General features: G+C 44.1%; 1 protein-coding gene across 1 annotated transcript in view; it reads right to left on the bottom strand.

The window, feature by feature from the left end:
• Positions 1 to 18,506, bottom strand: part of ERN2 (endoplasmic reticulum to nucleus signaling 2) — a 176,665-nt gene that overhangs the window by 26,168 nt on the left and 131,991 nt on the right. The window contains exons 13-17 of the mRNA XM_069209679.1: positions 15,918 to 16,194; positions 4,687 to 4,777; positions 3,845 to 4,034; positions 2,992 to 3,091; positions 1,706 to 1,905 (exon numbers count right to left, since the gene is read on the bottom strand). Of these exons, the coding sequence (XP_069065780.1) occupies positions 1,706 to 1,905; positions 2,992 to 3,091; positions 3,845 to 4,034; positions 4,687 to 4,777; positions 15,918 to 16,194 (858 nt within the window). The remainder of the gene's footprint in view (positions 1 to 1,705; positions 1,906 to 2,991; positions 3,092 to 3,844; positions 4,035 to 4,686; positions 4,778 to 15,917; positions 16,195 to 18,506) is intronic.

The following is an 18,506-nucleotide window of genomic DNA, read 5'->3' as shown; positions in this document are numbered from 1 at the left end:
TCTACCACCCTATCCATACGTGTAGCTTTCTATAATTGCTTTAATTGATTTAAGGTACAGTCACACATTCGCCTTAAAGATCCACAGTGTACTTTAAAATAATAAGAAAATAAAAAAGCACAACAAGATATGGAAAGGAAGGAGAAAGGGAATGATTGGCACACAAATCAGCAAATTATTATGAAAATCTGAGATATCCTTAAGCAAAAACGCAGGATATAGTATTAATACTACATCATTCCTACCGGCGATTGTGAGACATTCACCCATCTATTAAAGCCCACCCTTTATCTCATTAGATTCTGGATGTCAGATGTATTCACTGTATTGATTCCAAAGGGACATACTTGGAAAGACAAAATATAAGGAATAACCAGTCTGGTCATAAATCAAGGAGAAGAAAGTCTCAATTCCAGTCTGTACTTTTGAAAATCAGCCTAAATCACTAACACCAATGTGTGAACTCGATTACTATGAGTCATTCAAGTTTCAGGCTTGCATACTTTAAACAACATTATTTTTCTATCAGATTTTTATCAAGCGACCACCACATAAGTGTTTTTTAATTATTATGTTTCAAAATAACTAGTATAACACATTGCAATCACATTTTGTATAGATCATGTAATTTCAAGGGATATCACAAAAGGACAAGATAAAGGCATGCCCTCCTGCCTTGACTCAGATCCACATACTTGAAAGGAGCGGGCCAACCATGTGAATCTAGAAAAAACAGTACCATGTTCATCAGTGGATCCTGGGACCAATGATGATAGCGGAGGAAAGACACCTCTCCTTAAGGGGAACAATAAGTCAGCTGAGGTGCAAGGAGGAAAACCACCTGAGCACAGACGTCTTTGGGATTACTAATCCTCGGCTGAGGCACAGACGGCAGACTTGGCATTTCACTGACCTACCTCTACCTGCAGGAAGGTGTTGCAACCATGGGAAGAGAAGACACCTTAAGGTATGATGTGGAATGGATCTTTTTTGTTATTGAAAAAAGACTAGAAGGCTTTGGCCAAGCAGAAGGAAGACTACATTTAGGGTGTCAGCTCTTGCCTGGAACTCAGTGATTTGGCCAGCATACTTTGTTGCAATAACTGCATTAACGTAGATTTCCATTTTTCACAGAAACTGACTGCCTTATAGTTAATATCTTGGCAATTACTGGGTTCTTCTGTGAGACGGTCATCATGGGAGTCACTCACAGGCAACGGAGACAGGGGAGTTTAACCAGCTACCTAATGGGGGAATTGCTGCGGTCACCTGTTTATGTCATGTACAGTCCACTAAACCACCACCTGGGAATTGCCATCTTCAGGGCTGCCCAGGGCAAAATGACACACACACTGAAGGAACAATGTTTTAAATGAACAGAATACTCAACAGAAAAATGAACATTATATAATGCCTTATGATAAAGGATTTTGTTGTGTTCTACTTTAGTTTATTTAATGTATATATATTTGTTTTATGGTTTCTTTCATGTAGTTCCACCTTTTTGGTAGCCTTATTTTCTAAATCACCATGATGAGTTAATCACTGAAACTGAGCCCACAAAGTGTTCTTCAAACGCTACAGACAATGAAAGCCTTACAGCAGAGGAGTAAATGCCTGAATGTACTGGCACATGGTTCAAAATCCAGAAAAGCTAGGAAACACTGGTTATGAGAGGCCTAGGTGCTGCCAAGGACGTACTTACAGGGTGTTCTTTCATATCTTCCACCAAAACCTCTGGAGCAATCCAGCCTTCAGTGCCTGGAATCCCAGAGCGGAGGCTGAAACTATGGCGTCCTGGCACCAGCTTTTTGCACAAACCAAAATCAGAGATGACGGCTCGGACTTTCCCAAGTGCACTGGGCAATGAGATGAGGATATTGCAGGGCTTCAGATCGCGATGAACTGAAAAAGAGAGAGGTTTAGAGAGTGTCCTGCAAAGGAACATGAGACACAACACCCCACCCTGTCAATGCTGAAAATCAAAGAGTTCACTAAAAAAAAGAAAAGGACAGATTGATGTCTGAGAACTATGCTAGTGAAGGACCAGGTGCAGCATTGCATCACAAGAGTTGAGCCATGCCAGACAATTTATTATTTTTTGGACTGCACCTGAGCTCAACTTCAGAAAATATAATCAATGTGATCCTCTATGATTTCAACAATACTTTTCATATTGGTCCACCTTAACCCTACAGAGCCAAGTAAGAAATTCGAGAAGGCTTGAGACGAGCAAATACATGTTAGACTGGGCTAGGAAGCAGCTGACGGGATCCTTGGGCAACAAAGACAGCTGGTGCATGGAGATTACTTTGACAGACGGAAAGCGTGCAATGAGGTGAGTCCTGGTTCCAAGAAACTTCAATCTAACCAGAAATTACTTGCTAAAGAAGAGGAAATACAGTCGGTCTAAATACAATGGATTTGTCATAGTGCTTTTCCACTTGCTTGTATTTCAAAAACAGACTCGTAAACATATGTAAAATATACATTTACAGACTACACAAGCATAACATTAATCCCTTTGATTGTTTTTTAAGTGTTTATAAATATAAAGATGACTTTATCTCTAAAGGTTTTCTCGCCAAGGTCAAGCCTCCAGCAGTCATATCTACAACGATGTGTTCACATGGATCGTCATGTTACTCAGTTTATGATTTTTTTTAATACAGACATGTAACTATAATATGATGAAAACAAAGAATAAAGATCACAGCATATTTCTCAGAACCAGGATGCTGAATACCCAGCTTACTGTGAGTAAAAACAGCTCTTTTTTTTACCATGTACATAAAAGAACTTGACCATCACTGGATGCCTAAATCAGCCATGAGTAAGTAGACTGGACTAGATACAGGGCCTGTCCTACAGCATCCAAATGCATCTTTTAATTGTTAGTTTGGTGCTGAATTCTCACTACTTTTTTACTTATCGGTGACTGGAGTAACATTATTGTACTTTTGCCAAGTCTACCATGCAGAAAGTCCTCACCGATATTCAAGGAGTGCAGGTGTGCCAGGCCGGACATCGTCTGAGAAAGGAGGGATATCGGGTCCAGATCACATCGGTCAAAGTCAGGATTCTCAACATACTGAGGGTCAGAAAGGAAGCAGGAAGGAGAGAAGGGAAAAAGGAGAAGGAGGTGAAGGGACAAGAGAAGGCAACAATCCGCAGTAGAGAGGCAAGGAAAGTTGGGAGGGATGGAGAAGGGTGCAGTATATATATGAATGGCAGGAGAGGAAGCAGGTTAGAGCAGGGGAGGGAGGAGGAATGAGAAGTGAGAGTATAGGAAGAGGGGACATCGAGTTAGGAGAAACAGAATAGCAAAGCAGACCGGTGCAGTGAAAGACAAGATGAGAAAAGACAAAGAGCAAGAAACAAATAAGTAATGAGGGAGATCATTGAATAGATGAATGGGTGAGTGAACAAGAAGGTGAAGGAACACAGTGGAGGTTTAGGGGAAACAGGATGGGCAGGGGAGACAATGAAGAAGAACAAAATGTGATTAATGCATTGTTACATATTTCCTACATAATTTATATTCAAAAGTCATTCTGTATAAAAATAAAGGTTATGGAAATTCTCCTAATTCTGTGATGACATATTGTGTGGGATGTACTATTACATCTAGCTGCACAATATACCTTACTGTGTACTACCCAGTGTTCTGCAGCATGCGCCCAGAGGGCGCATTTTATCCTGCCTGTGCCTTTTGGACTGTGTCGTACAGTAGCAAGCCATGCGGTGCCAGCCTGTCTGCAGGACAGCTTAGGACAATTCTCTTCTCCACTACCTGGAATACCCATACCCACTCTCCATCTGCCCTCATGAGACAGGTCCTCACCTCTTGCAACGTGGCAGCACAGAGCTCAGTGGCGATGTACTGAAACTGCTTGTCCCGCTCCATACAAAAATAGCGTATCACGTTGGGGTGCTCGTCGGACTCCCGCAGTAGCTGCACCTCCCGGTCCACAAAATTAAAGCATTCTGGCAAGATCCGCTTCACTGCCACCTGTCGACTATCAAAGGAGCCCCTAGAGAGAGCGAGAGATCCTTGAGAAAGACAATGAGAGAGAAGAGCATTTCCCTCCATCCTGGCAGACAGCACACCCATTGGCATGATGAACCTCTGTGGGTGCATATGCAGCTCCCGGACCAGTAAAATAATCTGAGAGCACTGCAGGTGTTTGGCACAGTAAGACTGATCTCAGAGTTCTGCTAGTGACTTGCTCAATAACAATGATCTGAGAGCACTACCAGCAACTGGCATTATAATAAGAGCCTGTGAGGGCCATCTGGATGTGGTAGGGTAATACAGGCCAGAGATTATTACTAGCAGGTGTCAGACTAACTAACATCTGAGAGTGTTACCCGTTCTGGCAAAATAACCATGAATTCCAAAGTCTGCCGCAGTCTGTCAGGATAACTCTTTGTTGACAGCTCTTTCAAGCAAAGGTGTGCTAGCACTCCGATGCAAGCTCTTTAAAAACTGAACAGTTATCACATCTGTGTAAGACCATCCACCACAGGAGCCAAGTAAACATCAGTACAATAGGTGGAACATTATGATGGTTGCCTCAGTTGCTAAAGTGATTTGGGGGTAATCTGCATCACTAGAGTAACACTGATGTTGGTTCTATTACTGAAAAGCACAAAACTTGCCTCTATCCCTTGTCACTCTCTTACCTGAACACAAAAGTACCTCCAGCTCCGTGACCCAGCACCTCTTTCGGATTGAATGAGATCTTCCCCACGATAATCATCTCACCAATGTCATCTGTAAGAACAGACACATGTGAGAAGTAGTAATATATATATATATATATAGAGCACATTTTCAATGTGCCAACATTGCACAAGTATAGCACACCACACACACACACACAAACACACACAGATCGCCCCCCACCCACACATACCCGTTGTCCAAAGAGAAGACATTCAGCCAGATCACACATTTGACCATCATCTAAATGATAACAGCTTATCGAACAAGTTACTTATCTTCGGTAACGCCTTATCTGGTAGACACATATTCTAGTTGCAGATTCCTTACCTTTGAATTTTCTTCAGGCGTCAGCTTCATCCACAGAATTTTCTGAGCAGAACCCCTGTGAGCTTTTAGGTGGTGTCGATCAACATCTGCGTCCGCTGTCAGTTTCGTTTGCACCAGATATGATGTCGCAGGTCCTATATAGGAGCCACCCCAGCATGCTGACATCAGTTTCTTCTCACGACTCTCCATGCCAGAAGCGCAGAGCCATGAGAAACACTGATTACTGGTGCATCAAAACTAAGGCCCTGAAATGACAGTCCCCGTCCCTTGAAATCAGTGTGCAGAGTAGGGAGGATGGGTTGGTCAGTAAGGAACCTGCAACCAGAATATGTCTCTACCAGATAAGGTGTTACTGAAGGTAAGTAACTTGTTCATCTGACACCTCTAGTTCCATACTCCTTACCTTTGAATAGATACCCAATCAATACCATCCCGGGAGGTGGTTCTGTGAACCAAGATCATACTAGAAAGTCCTGCAGGACCAAATGACCAAAGTACCCTTCCCTTACTGTCCAAGCAGTAGGGCTTGGTGAATGTGTGCAAGGATGCCCACATTGCTGTCTTACAGATATTAAAGATTGGAACTCCGCGTGCTAACGCAGTGGTTGCAGCTGTAGCTCGAGTAGAATGAGCATGCAAGCCCTCAGGGGTTTGCTTTTTGGTCAGTGCATAGCAGATCTTAATACAGAGTATGACCCATCTGGAGATAGTCCACTCCTCCACTCCCTGACCGTTCTTCAGACCCACATAACCGACTAAGAGTTGATCATCCACCCGGAACACTTTTGTACAAGCAAGGTAGAACGACAACGCACTTTTTGGGTCCATGCGCTGGAGTCTCTCCTCTTCCTTAGAGGGATGTGCATAATGCATAATGAGTATGCAAGGTGATGGATTGGCCTACATGAAAGGGCGTAACCACTTTGGTAGAAAAGAAGCCCTAGTGCGAAGCACCACTTTGTCAGAATAGATGGAAAGGTAGGGCATCTTAGATGACAATGCCTGCAGCTCACTCACCCTGCGGGCATTTGTAATGGCCACAAGGAAAACTGTTTTCAAAGTGAGAAGACTGAGAGGACAATTGTGGAGAGGCTTGAAAGGAGCGCACATCAGAAATATCAAAGCCAAATTCAGATCGCATTGGGGCATAATGAATGGGGATGGAGGAAGCATATGTTTAAGTCCTTTAAGGAACCTACTAACAACAGGAGATTTAAACAAAGAAGGTTGATCAGGCAACCTCAAAAAAGCAGAAATTCCAGACAAATAACCTTTGAGAGTGCCCATAGTATAGCTCTGCTTGTCCAAAGAAAGTATAAACAACAGATCCTTAGAGTAGGGAGCAGAAAGGGGGTCAACAGATTGTCTGTGCACCATGCCACAAATTTCTTCCAACAACAGGCATATATCGTTTTGGTGGAGGGACGACTGGCTGCCACGATAACGTTACAAACTCCAGGCAGAAAGTCAAAAGCTGTCAACTGCCGCTGCTCAATCTCCATAGAAGAAGGCAGAGAGTGGACAGGTTCAGGTGCAGAACCCTCCCCTGCTGCTGCAACAGAAGACCCTCCCGAAGGCAGTCTGATCGGAGGATCGATGGACATGCTAAACAGCTCGGGATACCAGGCTCTCAGTGCCCAGTCCAGAGCCACAAGGATTACTTGGGCCCGGTTGTTCTTGATCTTCTTGAGAATTCTGGGCAGAAGTGGTATGGGCAGAACGGCGTACAGGAGGCCAGAGCTCCACTCTAGACAAAAAGCGTCTCAGAGTGACTGCTGCCGTGGAAACTCCAATGCGCAAACCTGCTGACATTGCGCGTTCTCTGTGGAGGCGAACAGATCTAAACAAGGCTCTCCACATGGCTGAAAGAGACCTTGCACCATCTCCAGAAGGAGATGCCATTTGTGATCAGGTAGCCATTTTCAGCTGAATTTATGTGCCCTCGCGTTCAGCGAGCCTGCCAGATGTCTAACCACCAGGGATATGCCCTGCTGTGCAGCCACAGCCAGAGGCGCACAGCCTTTTGACAAATGGTCCACTACCCTACCCCGCCCTCCTTTTTACAGTACCACATGGCGGTGGTGTTGCTCGTGAACACCTGCACCATCTTCCCTTTGCAGAGGGAAGAAATGCCTTCAATGCTAGCTGGATCACACAGAGCTCCAACAGGTTGATGTGGAGTCTGAACTCCGCCAGAGACCAGATGCCTCTGATCTCCATCTCTCCCAGATGGCTGCCCCATCCCACGAGTGACGCATCTGTCATTTCTGTCAGATCTGGTTGGGGAAGAAAGAGAGATCTGCCACCGACCCAATCGTGAATTGTTAAAAACCACAACAGATCATGTGCAGTTCACTCCCAGATCTGGACCTTGTCGGAGAGATTCCCCTGTGCCCACTGGAACTTCAAGTCCTGCTGCAGACCCCACATATGCTAACTGGCATGTGTCACCTGCAAGAGGGGATGAGGCCCAGCTGCCTCAGAATCATCACCGCTCTGGAGATAAAGCCCAAAACTGCTCTGTGTCCAGAACAGCTCCGATAAAAGGGAGCTTCTGAGAGGGAGTCAGGTGTAACTTTGGCACATTTATAGTGAACCCCAGTGAATGCAGGTGGTCCACCATAGTCTGGAGGTGGTAGACTACAGTCTGGGGCAAGCCCGCCTTCAACAGCCAGTCGTCAAGATAGTGGAAGACTTGAACCGCTGATCTGCACAGATGACCTGCGACCACCGGCATCACCTTGGTGAACACCTGAGAGGCACTGTTACAACCAAAGGGGAGCACCATGAACTGAAAGTGCCCATGGTATACCGTGAACCGCAAGTAAATCTGTGGGTAGGCAGGACAGAAATATGAATATAAGCATCCTGCAAGTCCAATGCTACCATCTAGTCTCCTGGTTCCAGGGCAGACAAACCCTAAGCCAAAGTGAGCTTTCTGAACCTCTCCTTCTTGAGGAAGAGATTGAGAAACCGGAGGTCTAGAGTAGGGCAGAGGCACTTGCCATCAAAGGACATGTCCATCAGAGTAGCCTGGAATCCCCTGAAAAGCCAGACGTCCTCAACCAGACGTGGTCCGTAGCGGCCACTGTAGAGGAAACTGCTCTGCCCAGTGAGTCGGTTGTGTCCAGTTCACAACGGATAGTGAACTTTGCTGCATCTCTCCCATTGGAAACTGCCTGAAGGAGTACATCCCAGGCTCCTCCAGGACCCAATGGTGTAACAAATGGCACCGCAGCCCCCATTTTGCGGGCAGGCCCTGAGCACAGTAACCTAGCCTGCAAGCTCCTGAATGAGTCCGGAGGAGGGTGCCTTCATGTACTGTGCAGGGGGGGCCACCTCAAGTTATGTTACCCCACTGCCGAGACCTGTGGCAGCACTTGCACAACCGTATCACACAGAGGTTGGAATAACAGCCTAAAAGGCTTTGGGTGTTCACAGACTGCAATGCTAGGCTGGAGGAAGAAAAAATCTTCTTCCCAAGTGTATCCAACCTTTTTGATTCCCTATCTCAGGGTGCGAAAGGGAACGCACCCTGCGAAGTGGAGGCTTGGATAACCAAGCTCTCCGGGGCGGGGTGTTGCGGCAGAAAGCTTGGGTCTCTCGGAGCGAGCGATGGCAGCAGGCAATTGTCCTGTTCACTGGAGATCCTGTGTTGGGTTTGGACCAGGTACCCAGTCGGACATCTATAAGGGCTTCATTAAAGGGGAGTATGGGTTCAAAAGTGGAAGCTCCAGGTTGAAGCACCTCTGTCAGAAGGTTAGTCCTGACTGCCACCGAAGGTCACTTGAGGTCCAAGACCTCGGACGCCCTTCTCACCACCATAAAACAGGAAGCTCTGTCCTTTGTAGCCACAGTAGGGGGAGAAAGAATATTAGTATCTGGAGAAGTATCCAGTCCGCTGGCTTCACCCAAGTCTGCACGTCAGTTTATAGGGTATCAGAGCTGGTACTGTAAAGGAGCCAGTGACCCCTCCCATGCCTAACCGTAACCTAGCCAATAAGGGTGCTCAGGATCCGACATAGGAGGCAAGGCTCCTGCCAGCGTCAGAGTCAGCGTCGTATGACACCCATCCGGCTCCATTTCGGAATGGGCAATGAGAATGTGGATGGCGCGCTCCTAGGCAGTGCTGGGAGCATCAGGACCGGAGTTGTGGAAGGTCGGGTGGTACGACAGACGCCAGTCCAGATCCAGAACTGGATCCGTGGGTGCCCCTCAGCACCAAGGTTGAAGCCACCAGTGTGGAACCCTAAGGGGGCACTTCCGACTCCATGGGGCCCTAAGGCACTCCCACAGAGTCGGGCTATCCAAAAATGAGATGCATGCCCTTATAAAAATTCTCGAAGTTGGGCAGGTGTCGCTCCAGCTTGCGGAAACTCAGGCTCAGATGGAGGTTCCTCTGAAAGAGGCCTAAAGCGCAGCTGCTTCTTCGTCGTATTGGCCAACAGATGAAGAAAAGTCAAAGAACGCTCTGACTTCTTGCTCTTCTTCTTGTGCCTCGACTTATCCGATCGCCCCGAGGACTTGGAGTGCGACAACAATACTGGAAGACTACGCTGTGCTCCCAGATCTGTCCTCTCAACCGAAACCTCAACTTGCAGGAAGTCAAGCTGTGGGCTGCCATCAGCTTGAGGAACCTTATGACCTCCTCAACGCAACCGGAGTAGAAAACTCAAAAAAACAATACAACAAAAATCAAAAAAAGACCAGACGAAAACTGATTGAGGGGTAGCTCTCTTCGGATTGGCGCTAGCTGGCATGGAAAGAAAAGAACTGACGTCAGTGCCCCGGGGTTGCGCCTATACAGGACCCATGACGTCTTATCTGGCACGGATGATTCCGACGAAGGACGTTGAGTCATTTGACGCCACCTAAAGATACGCAGGGGTACTGATCAGAAAATTCTCCTGATCAATCTGACGCATGGGGGACATTCAAAGGTGAGGAACCTGCAACTAGAAGCCTCTATCAGATAAATGGTCTTGATTTAGACTTGCAGTCCAGAAATTAAAAAACTTTGACATCATATGGGCTGTCCATTAAAAAAAATATCATAGAATGCCAAACTGTCAGAAGGCAGACCCAACGGGGTGTCAGTGGTGGTACAGCACAAAGCATGACTCTTTCATATTTCAGGAAGGGTGCAGTCCGTTAGCATGAGCATGAAAGTAAAGTACCCAGAGGAGAGAGATTTCCACCCAGGAAGTCAGAAACGCAAGTAGATGAGGAATGTGCTGGAGTGCAAGATGACCTGGAACAAAAACGGCTATCCGGTAGTCCTACAAGATTTGTGCTATATGTTTTCTAGGAAAAAAACTCAGTAAGAAATGTTAACGATTTATCCATTTGTACGACAGTTGATTTATTCAGTTAAAAGAGAGGTGACATCCCCTATTGTTTCTTAATAATCAGCACATTGTACTTATATTAAGCATGCAATCTAAAATACAAGAAAGCAAAAAAGTGTCACCACTTTTTATAAATATCAACAACATATGTTGACAAAATTATCTATAGTATATGAGTACCAAGTGCACCATTACACAACATCAATGGATACTTCTACAGAGTCGATGTTTCACTGCCTTTCTCTCTAGAAAATTATACAAGTCTTTCCACCTCTAATCCCTCAATACACGAGATAGAATTGATTTAATGCTATTAAGTGATTTCTATTTGATAGCTATAGGGTGCTGATATTTCAATTGTCACGCTTAAACACTGGCTCTAGTACGAGGCCTTATTTACAGTTTGGTGGCGGGATAATCGTTCAAAACGTGGCAAATTTCTCAGCCGCTGTATTATAAGTGCCAATAGCTAAAACACACTTGTAATTTGGAGGACGGGACACCCACCACAGTTGTGACAGATTATCTCTTCCACCTCACTGTTAATAAGGTATTTAGAGGGTCATTACAACCCTGGCGGTCTTTGACCGCCAGGGCTGTTTTGGAGGAAGCACCGCCAACAGGCTGGCGGTGCTTCCAGGGAAATTACGACTGCGGCGGTTCCCGCCACATTGGTCCCGGCGGTTTAAATCCCCCAGGGCAGCGCTGCCCAGGGGATTACGAGTCCCCCTCCCGCCAGCCTTTTCATGGTGGTAAGAACCGCCATGAAAAGGCTGGCAGAAAGGGGAGTCGTGGGGCCCCTGGGGGCCCCTGCACTGCCCCATGGAGCTTTTCACGGTCTGCTATGCAGACCGTGAAAAGCGCGACGGGTGCAACTGCACCTGTCGCACAGCCGCAACACCGCCGGCTCCATTTGGAGCCGGCTCCCGTTTTGCGGCCGAGATCCCCGCCGGCCCTGCGGGGATCTCATAATAGACCCCGCGGGAGTGTGGCCGCATTTGCGGCCGCCTGGCGGTTCAACCTTGGCGGGCGGCGAGGTTGTAATGAGGGCATAAGTGCCTTGTCAGAAAACAAGTTTGCCAAATCATATTAAGAGCCCACATATCTGGATGTCATATGCAACACTCCTTGATGTTCCCCAATTAAGGATTATCTATTTATATAAAATAAATGCAATTCTGTCTGAAACTATTTGTAGAATACTGTGCCATGCCAATATGGCACATTTCACTATTGATGTTACGTAACACAGCACATATCAATATATCAATAAACTACAATCGTTTTGCCTGTACAGGTTTTTCCATATTTACCATCAGCATTGACAAGTTTGTTTTCCTTTCTTCCAAATGTTGTATATTATGTAACCAGGATGTGCTGACTAATAAATAGTAGCTGTCCAAGAACAGATGTTCCAAAATCATTAATAATGTTTCACTTTTTGCCAAAAAACACTTGTAGGACCTGAATCAGCCATTCTAAGACTGTGCACAGTGGTGCTGGCTTCAGGAAGACACTCCACCTTTGTGTCAAGCAAATCCAGCAAAAAATATTTATTTATTTATTTACTTTTTGTTTTTGCAGGGTTCTTCCTGCACTCTTTCTCCTACTCCCTCATATCAGTTTAGAGAGACTGCAACTAAAATTAACAAAGAAGGAGTGCTTACATAATATGGCTCCAAACCCTTGACCAGTCATCATTGTAGCAGGGGTTGTTCATACAAGGTTCCTAGTCCCAGAACATGGTAAAAGGGATAAGAGTAAAACACAGACATGGGTTTTAGAGCCTGAAGCTAAGCACACACCGATCCCACAGGGAAGCAACTTCTTTGGAATTCTAAGTACCTAATGTGCTTTCTAGAGGGAGGCAACCTGACTAAAGCCGGGTGCCCCTCAAGTAGTAATCTCAATGCCACACCCGAAAAAGTATGTAGGACATAACTGCAACAGAGTCCAAATCTGACATGCTCCTGGGAGAACCAGAAGTATGGATTCTGGCTTAATAGAACTATACTAGAGACTGTTTGTCCTGGAGCAATTACATTCTTAAACTGATTAAACTGATTACAGGACTTAGAAAGACTTCAATAACAGTGGTGAGATCAGACACTCAAAAATGTAGCTATGAAATATATATGTTTGACATTTCAAAAAAAAGGTGACAAGTTTAATTTCCCAGCAAATGTTAAATGCTGACAGATGGTTGTAATTTTAATCCTCTAAAAACTGGACATTATTTTCTGGGCCCTGGAAAGGTGTGTTGAGCCAATCTATCTAGAGGGGTTCTGCAGAAGTATACAGTAGTGCCTACAAAAACATGCATATAGCCAGCTAACTTCGACGCAAACAGCTGTAAGGGCAGTGGTTGACGTACTAACAACCACAAACACATGTACTGCAGCATAGTCTCATGTAGGCACAAATGTACCTGCCTTATTTCTAAAGAAAACACCTATGGAAATGGATTTTAAGTGGCTTCCAGCAGCCAAGCACAACGGTTCTGATACATGGGCCCATTTGCCTTGAGTAGGATGGACAAGACAGACAACTCGACAACTGTGCACCAACGCCTGCTAGTCACATTTTTTCAGTGCATCGTGAATGGCCGAGAATACTGAGATAAAAAACACCGATTCATCCTAGGATGCACTTCCGCTTGCTGTGGGCTGAAAAAAGGAAAATTCGCTAGAACAGACTAATGAGCCGCCGTTATGAACAAAGATGTGAATATAAGGACAACCATTCAAACTGGTTCTAAATCTGAGCTACGAGACCCTGGGCAGGAGAAAGGTGCATGACATAAATCACACAATAGCCCATGGACCACTCCATGACACCATCTGCTTCTCAAATTTGTTCCATTGCATTGTAAATGGCGGAAGGTCCCTTGAAAAATAGGATTTGGCACGGGAATCACCCTGGGATACGCTTCAGCTTACTCTGGGCTGAAAAAAAGGAAATTTGCTGGGACATACTAATGGGCAGTCACTATGAGGAAAGAGGTAACTATAAGGCCAACAGGTTCTAATGATCCCATGATTCGAGCTATAAGACCATGGGCTGGAGAACAAGTTCTCCAGGCAAACGTAAATGAAATGTAAAACTTTACGATACTCTCCTCCACCAACCGGCCAAACACGCTAAAACTGAATAGTCTAGGAAGCAGCCAGATGTCTGCTTCTCTGGGAGATATCTGAGACCAGAAGGTTGATATCTCTATTTATTCATGCAATAGCCATAACATTTCTCATGGGCAACGGGAAGACTAGATTAGTCATTAGCAAGATTTTGCTACGGAATCCTTCTTGTGGAGTTGGGTGATGGGGAGTGAGTAACCCAATGTAGCAACTTAGCTCCTGCTTATTTTTATCTCTTTTTGTCATTCTGTTTATAAAACCCCCAACCCACGTTTCCAGGGGTCAAACATCAGGTAATAAATGTAAAGTTACAAATATTATTTTTTGAAAAAGAAAATGAGGGAGTAATATGAATTGTGGATTCTTTATTATGTTTCATTGGATTAGGAGTTTCAAGCCGCAAAGGAGGCTATATTGTCACAAATAAGTGTTTGTCACTGCTGAGAAAGGGCGTGAAATTTGATTTTCCGAGAAATTTAGGAGACTGAGAAATGGTTTTCAATTTATTCCACTGATCACTGGGCATTATTTTCTTAGTCCTGGGCAGATGTGTTGAGTCTAGGAATCGAATCTGTCAGCTTAGGTTTTCTGTAGACATATAAACTCAGCCTATTGAAGTATATACATAGCCTCTGACCGTCCAGACAAAGTTGTTAAGGCACTGAATACTAATAGCCACATACTCCATCATTTGCGTAAACACTTGTGTTGCATCGTACTCCAGTGTAAAACCAAACGCACCTCTCTTATTCCAAATGCAACAATATTGGCTCCTATGCTTTTACATATTTATCAGGAGTAACTGTGGGATATACGAAGGTACTGAGCACTCAAATGAGGCAGTACGCGGCTACCTCATAATTATACCTTAACATGTCATCCATATATGGTTTTTGTCTGAAGGGGATGTCTTACATGTGTGAATGGTGGTCAATCTTCTGAGGTGCACTTCTTTTAAGACCGAACATCGGTTCACTTGACCAAAAGGTGCATCTTGCCTCTCCAGATATGAACATGGAAGCAGGCCCTGGATGAAGTGACTACACTTCTGATCCAGTCTGCTGGATTCATATTTACCCATGAAACCATGCATTAACCATTAGGTTCAGACAGCAAATGACCATATTCTGCTTTGCACTCAATAAAGACCCCTCTTTTACAACAGCTGAACATTTGCCTTGCTACTGAGGAATTCTCTAGTTCCAGAAGAGACTCTGGATATGCTATTCTTGCAGGAAGGCCTAAATCTTACTTTTCAGAGGGTAGTCCTTCACACATCAGCCATGCTTTTTGTGGGCCCTAGGCACACTGACCATGATATACCTTTGCTGACAAATTTGCACTGTTGTACCCTGATTGCTTTGGTCAAGATGAAGGTTTCCTATTCAGCGTACAAGACCATTCACCTGTGATCTTCCCTCTAGTTGTCCTCCAAACTTCAGATCCCAATTTTGCTTAGCTGTACACACATTTTGGAGAACTTCTGGCGTGTGAGCTCTTTTTCTGAAAACAGCAGCCACTTTTTTGCACTTTGTGTTCAAACACACTTTTTGCCTAACCTACTGTTTTTCCAGCAGTCATTAAAAATGTAGTTGTGCAATCAATTATCTGCTTTGTTCCTTGGACTTATTTGTGTTTGTATTCTACTCTTCTCTTCTCTAAAGTAGATGATAATATTATATATTTATGTATTTTTTTGTTTTTATTATTTTTTTACAGTTTATCAGAGCTGCAGCAAACTGTGTTCTGTTCATGCTATGTAAAAGGTAGAAATAAAAAAAAATGTAGCCATGCCTGAGCTCCTCCTCCCTGTGAAACACATGCTTACCACACAGTTCCCATGCAAATTAGTGTAAACCCTATACAGTACAAACATACATGTGCTTCCTCCCTCACAGGCACATAAACAAGTGTGTCAGCACTCCAATGTGGAAAACAAAAACATGAAGAATTTATTACTTTATTTAATCTAAGCCACTGGCAATTATTCTTAGTCACAATCCAGTTCATTGTTTTTTAGCCCACTATTGCACCTGAGACATAAACCAGCCATATGCAAATCAGATTTTGTCTTCCTCCAATAGGAACAGTCCAGACCGAAAAGCCAAGCCAAGTTATATCTGAGTCGTAACCAATCAGATCTGGGGGTTACTTGTGTGCCTGTCTGGAGGGGACCTGGCCTTGTTTTTCGACTGGGATTGTTCCTCTTGGAGAAAGACCTAAACTTATCTATATATGACAGGTCTCTGCTTAGAGTGGGTGAAAAACTATGAAATGTGGCCCGAGCGATCACCAGTGGCTAATATCAATTCAAGATTCCTTCCATCACCTTGTTTTTAGTTGGACTATATCACTCTGATGTGTGCACATATGTACCTCCGGAAGCTCCCGGGTCAACAGCTGGTTGGAGAAACTCATACCCCTCATTTGAGGCTTTCTCTCTTTGCTGCATCAGTCGGTCGTGGCTCCCGCTTTCTCTGGAAGGCTTCTTGATTGAAGTCTGAGTGGCCCCATCAGTAGAATTAAGTGACTGGGGGTTCAAGCTGCTGCTTGGCAGACAATCTGGAGACGATGGCACTTGCTGCTGGAGGAGCAGCAGCTTCTCCTCCAGTTGCTGCTCCAGCTGCTGCAGCTGCTGGTGGGTCTGCATTTTCTGTCACAAAGACACAGAGGTTATTGCGGCCTCCTAAGAGTTCTATGGTATTATTTGTACATTAATGTCATCTAAAGCATTCCGATTCATAATTAGGAGACTGTTTGGGTCTGGCCGATGAAAATGGATTCCAGCTAAAGCTGACGATCTGGTACACAAGGAATAAGTCAAAATATAGTGTACATTAAGCTATTCATCTTTGCGCAGAGGAGGAAGGCAGGGATTTAAACTTGGTCACAATAGAACCGTGTGTAGCATCAGTGGTGAGCTGATTCCTCTCAAACAGAAATAAAACTAAAGATGATCTAAACTCAGAAAGGAAAAATTTGAAAGAATATATAACATAATATACAAACCAATACAAAGAACAGCGACAGGGAACATCTGCAAGGCCAATGCCTCCTACATCAAATTCCAATTAACAATAGAATGCGGATGCTGAGAGCAGTGTGCTAAGACACTCTAGAACAGGGGTCTCCAACCTTTTCTTTAATAGGAATTACTTATGTTCAATGAAATTTATCAAAATCTACCAATATTAATGTTGCAATGACCACACCAGACAAGATTATATCGGTAGCCACCATAGGTGGGATTGCTTGCAGTGATCATCTCAGTGCATCAGGCAGGGCTGCCAGCAGTGCCGTAAATAAAAAAGGCTTTGTTGATTTGGAATGTGTGTGCATCGGTGATATATAACAGCCACAGATGCAATGCCCCTGGCACCAAGATTATAATATTGTATTGTATTGTATTGTAATAGTATTTATATAGCACTTACTACCCCTGACGAGGCGTCAAAGCGCTTTTCGGCGAGTAGCACGCTACTCCGGAACCCAACAAGAATTAGTGATGGATTAGTATCGGGAAATATGAGTATAGTTTTAGTATTATTATGAGTTAATTTGGGCCACGGATATGAGAGTTTTTTAGTTAGATTGACTGGAGTAATGGAGGGGTGGAGGAGGAAAGAAATCCAGAAGTGTTAATTGAGAGTATATCCCTCATTTACTCATCCCAAAGGCTTGGGATGAGTAAAGGGGGATAGAGGAGGGAATAGTCTGTAGAAGGGTTAGGGAGATCATAGTAGCAGGGTGAGATAAATGAGGGAGAATTTAGTAGGGTTGTTTGTGAGGTCATGGTAGTAGAGTGAGGTTTGGTGAGTTAGATGTGGAAGCGGAGGAAAGAGCTTAGGCAGAGTTATTTAGGAGATGAAAGTAGTAGAATGGATTTGGGATGAGTCAGAGTGGGAATGGAGGATAGATTGATAGAGGCATGACATGTGATGATGGATAGATAAGTGTGATAAGATGAGAGCAGGGATTCATAGATATCTAGTATAACAACCCACCCAGGAGCCATGCAATGACCCACGAACATGTCAAGCACAGAACAACATAAACACATATATATATACATACATACACACATACACACACACATACATACACACATAAATACACACACACATATGCACACATATATGTACATACAATACATAAACAGAACCATGACTAAATATACTTAGTCAAACAGGTTTAAAAAGTGAGTGTGTATTTTATTGTTATGACATAGTAGCAATACATATACAATACAATATAAGAAATACATCTCCCCAGTGACACATTATTTATCCCTCAAACATCAGTTTTAAAAAATATATTGGAAATTAAACTGGTTTCTTCAAACATCAGCTTATGAGTTCTAATAATAAACACATTTATGTCTTGAATACACATTCTCAATTTTGATATATATTAATTGAATGGAAGAAATGCTTCTAAGTAAGTAGGCTGGGTGGCACACAGAAGAGCTAATAACAGGTAGCTCGAGAACTACAGTAGCTCACAAGCTACTCGTGGGAGACGCCTACACTAAAAGGGCACTCTGAAAACCCTGTGGCCCTCGCAATAATCCTGCACTCGAAAGAAAAATGCCTGAAGTCTGCCAAATTCTGTCAGGACTGGAGGCAAGGATTATGCCTTCTCTTTTCAGTTTATTTTTAACAGCAGCCAATAATAAAGAGCACTACCACTAACATTGAGCTTCTGAAAATCTATAATCCAGAAGCATTAACCAATCATAATCCATCAAATCCTATTGAATCCTCTGTGACGTTCTCTTCTGCCTCTTTCTTCACTGCTCCAACAGCAGAGAAGTACTCCTTCACCTGACCATGCCATGTTTTGTGTCCATCCTGCTGTGTTAGTCTGTGGTAGAACTACATTTATGCCATGCTGTGTTAGATTGAACATAGCAGTGCGCGTGAGTCTGAGACTGAAGGCAGCTCGACACACCTGACTGTCAGTTTT

Source organism: Pleurodeles waltl, chromosome 10 (assembly GCF_031143425.1).
Source record: "Pleurodeles waltl isolate 20211129_DDA chromosome 10, aPleWal1.hap1.20221129, whole genome shotgun sequence".
Classification (NCBI taxonomy): Eukaryota; Metazoa; Chordata; class Amphibia; order Caudata; family Salamandridae; genus Pleurodeles; species Pleurodeles waltl.
The sequence above is the reverse complement of the archived record's forward strand: the minus strand, read 5'-3'. Positions and strand labels throughout refer to the sequence as shown.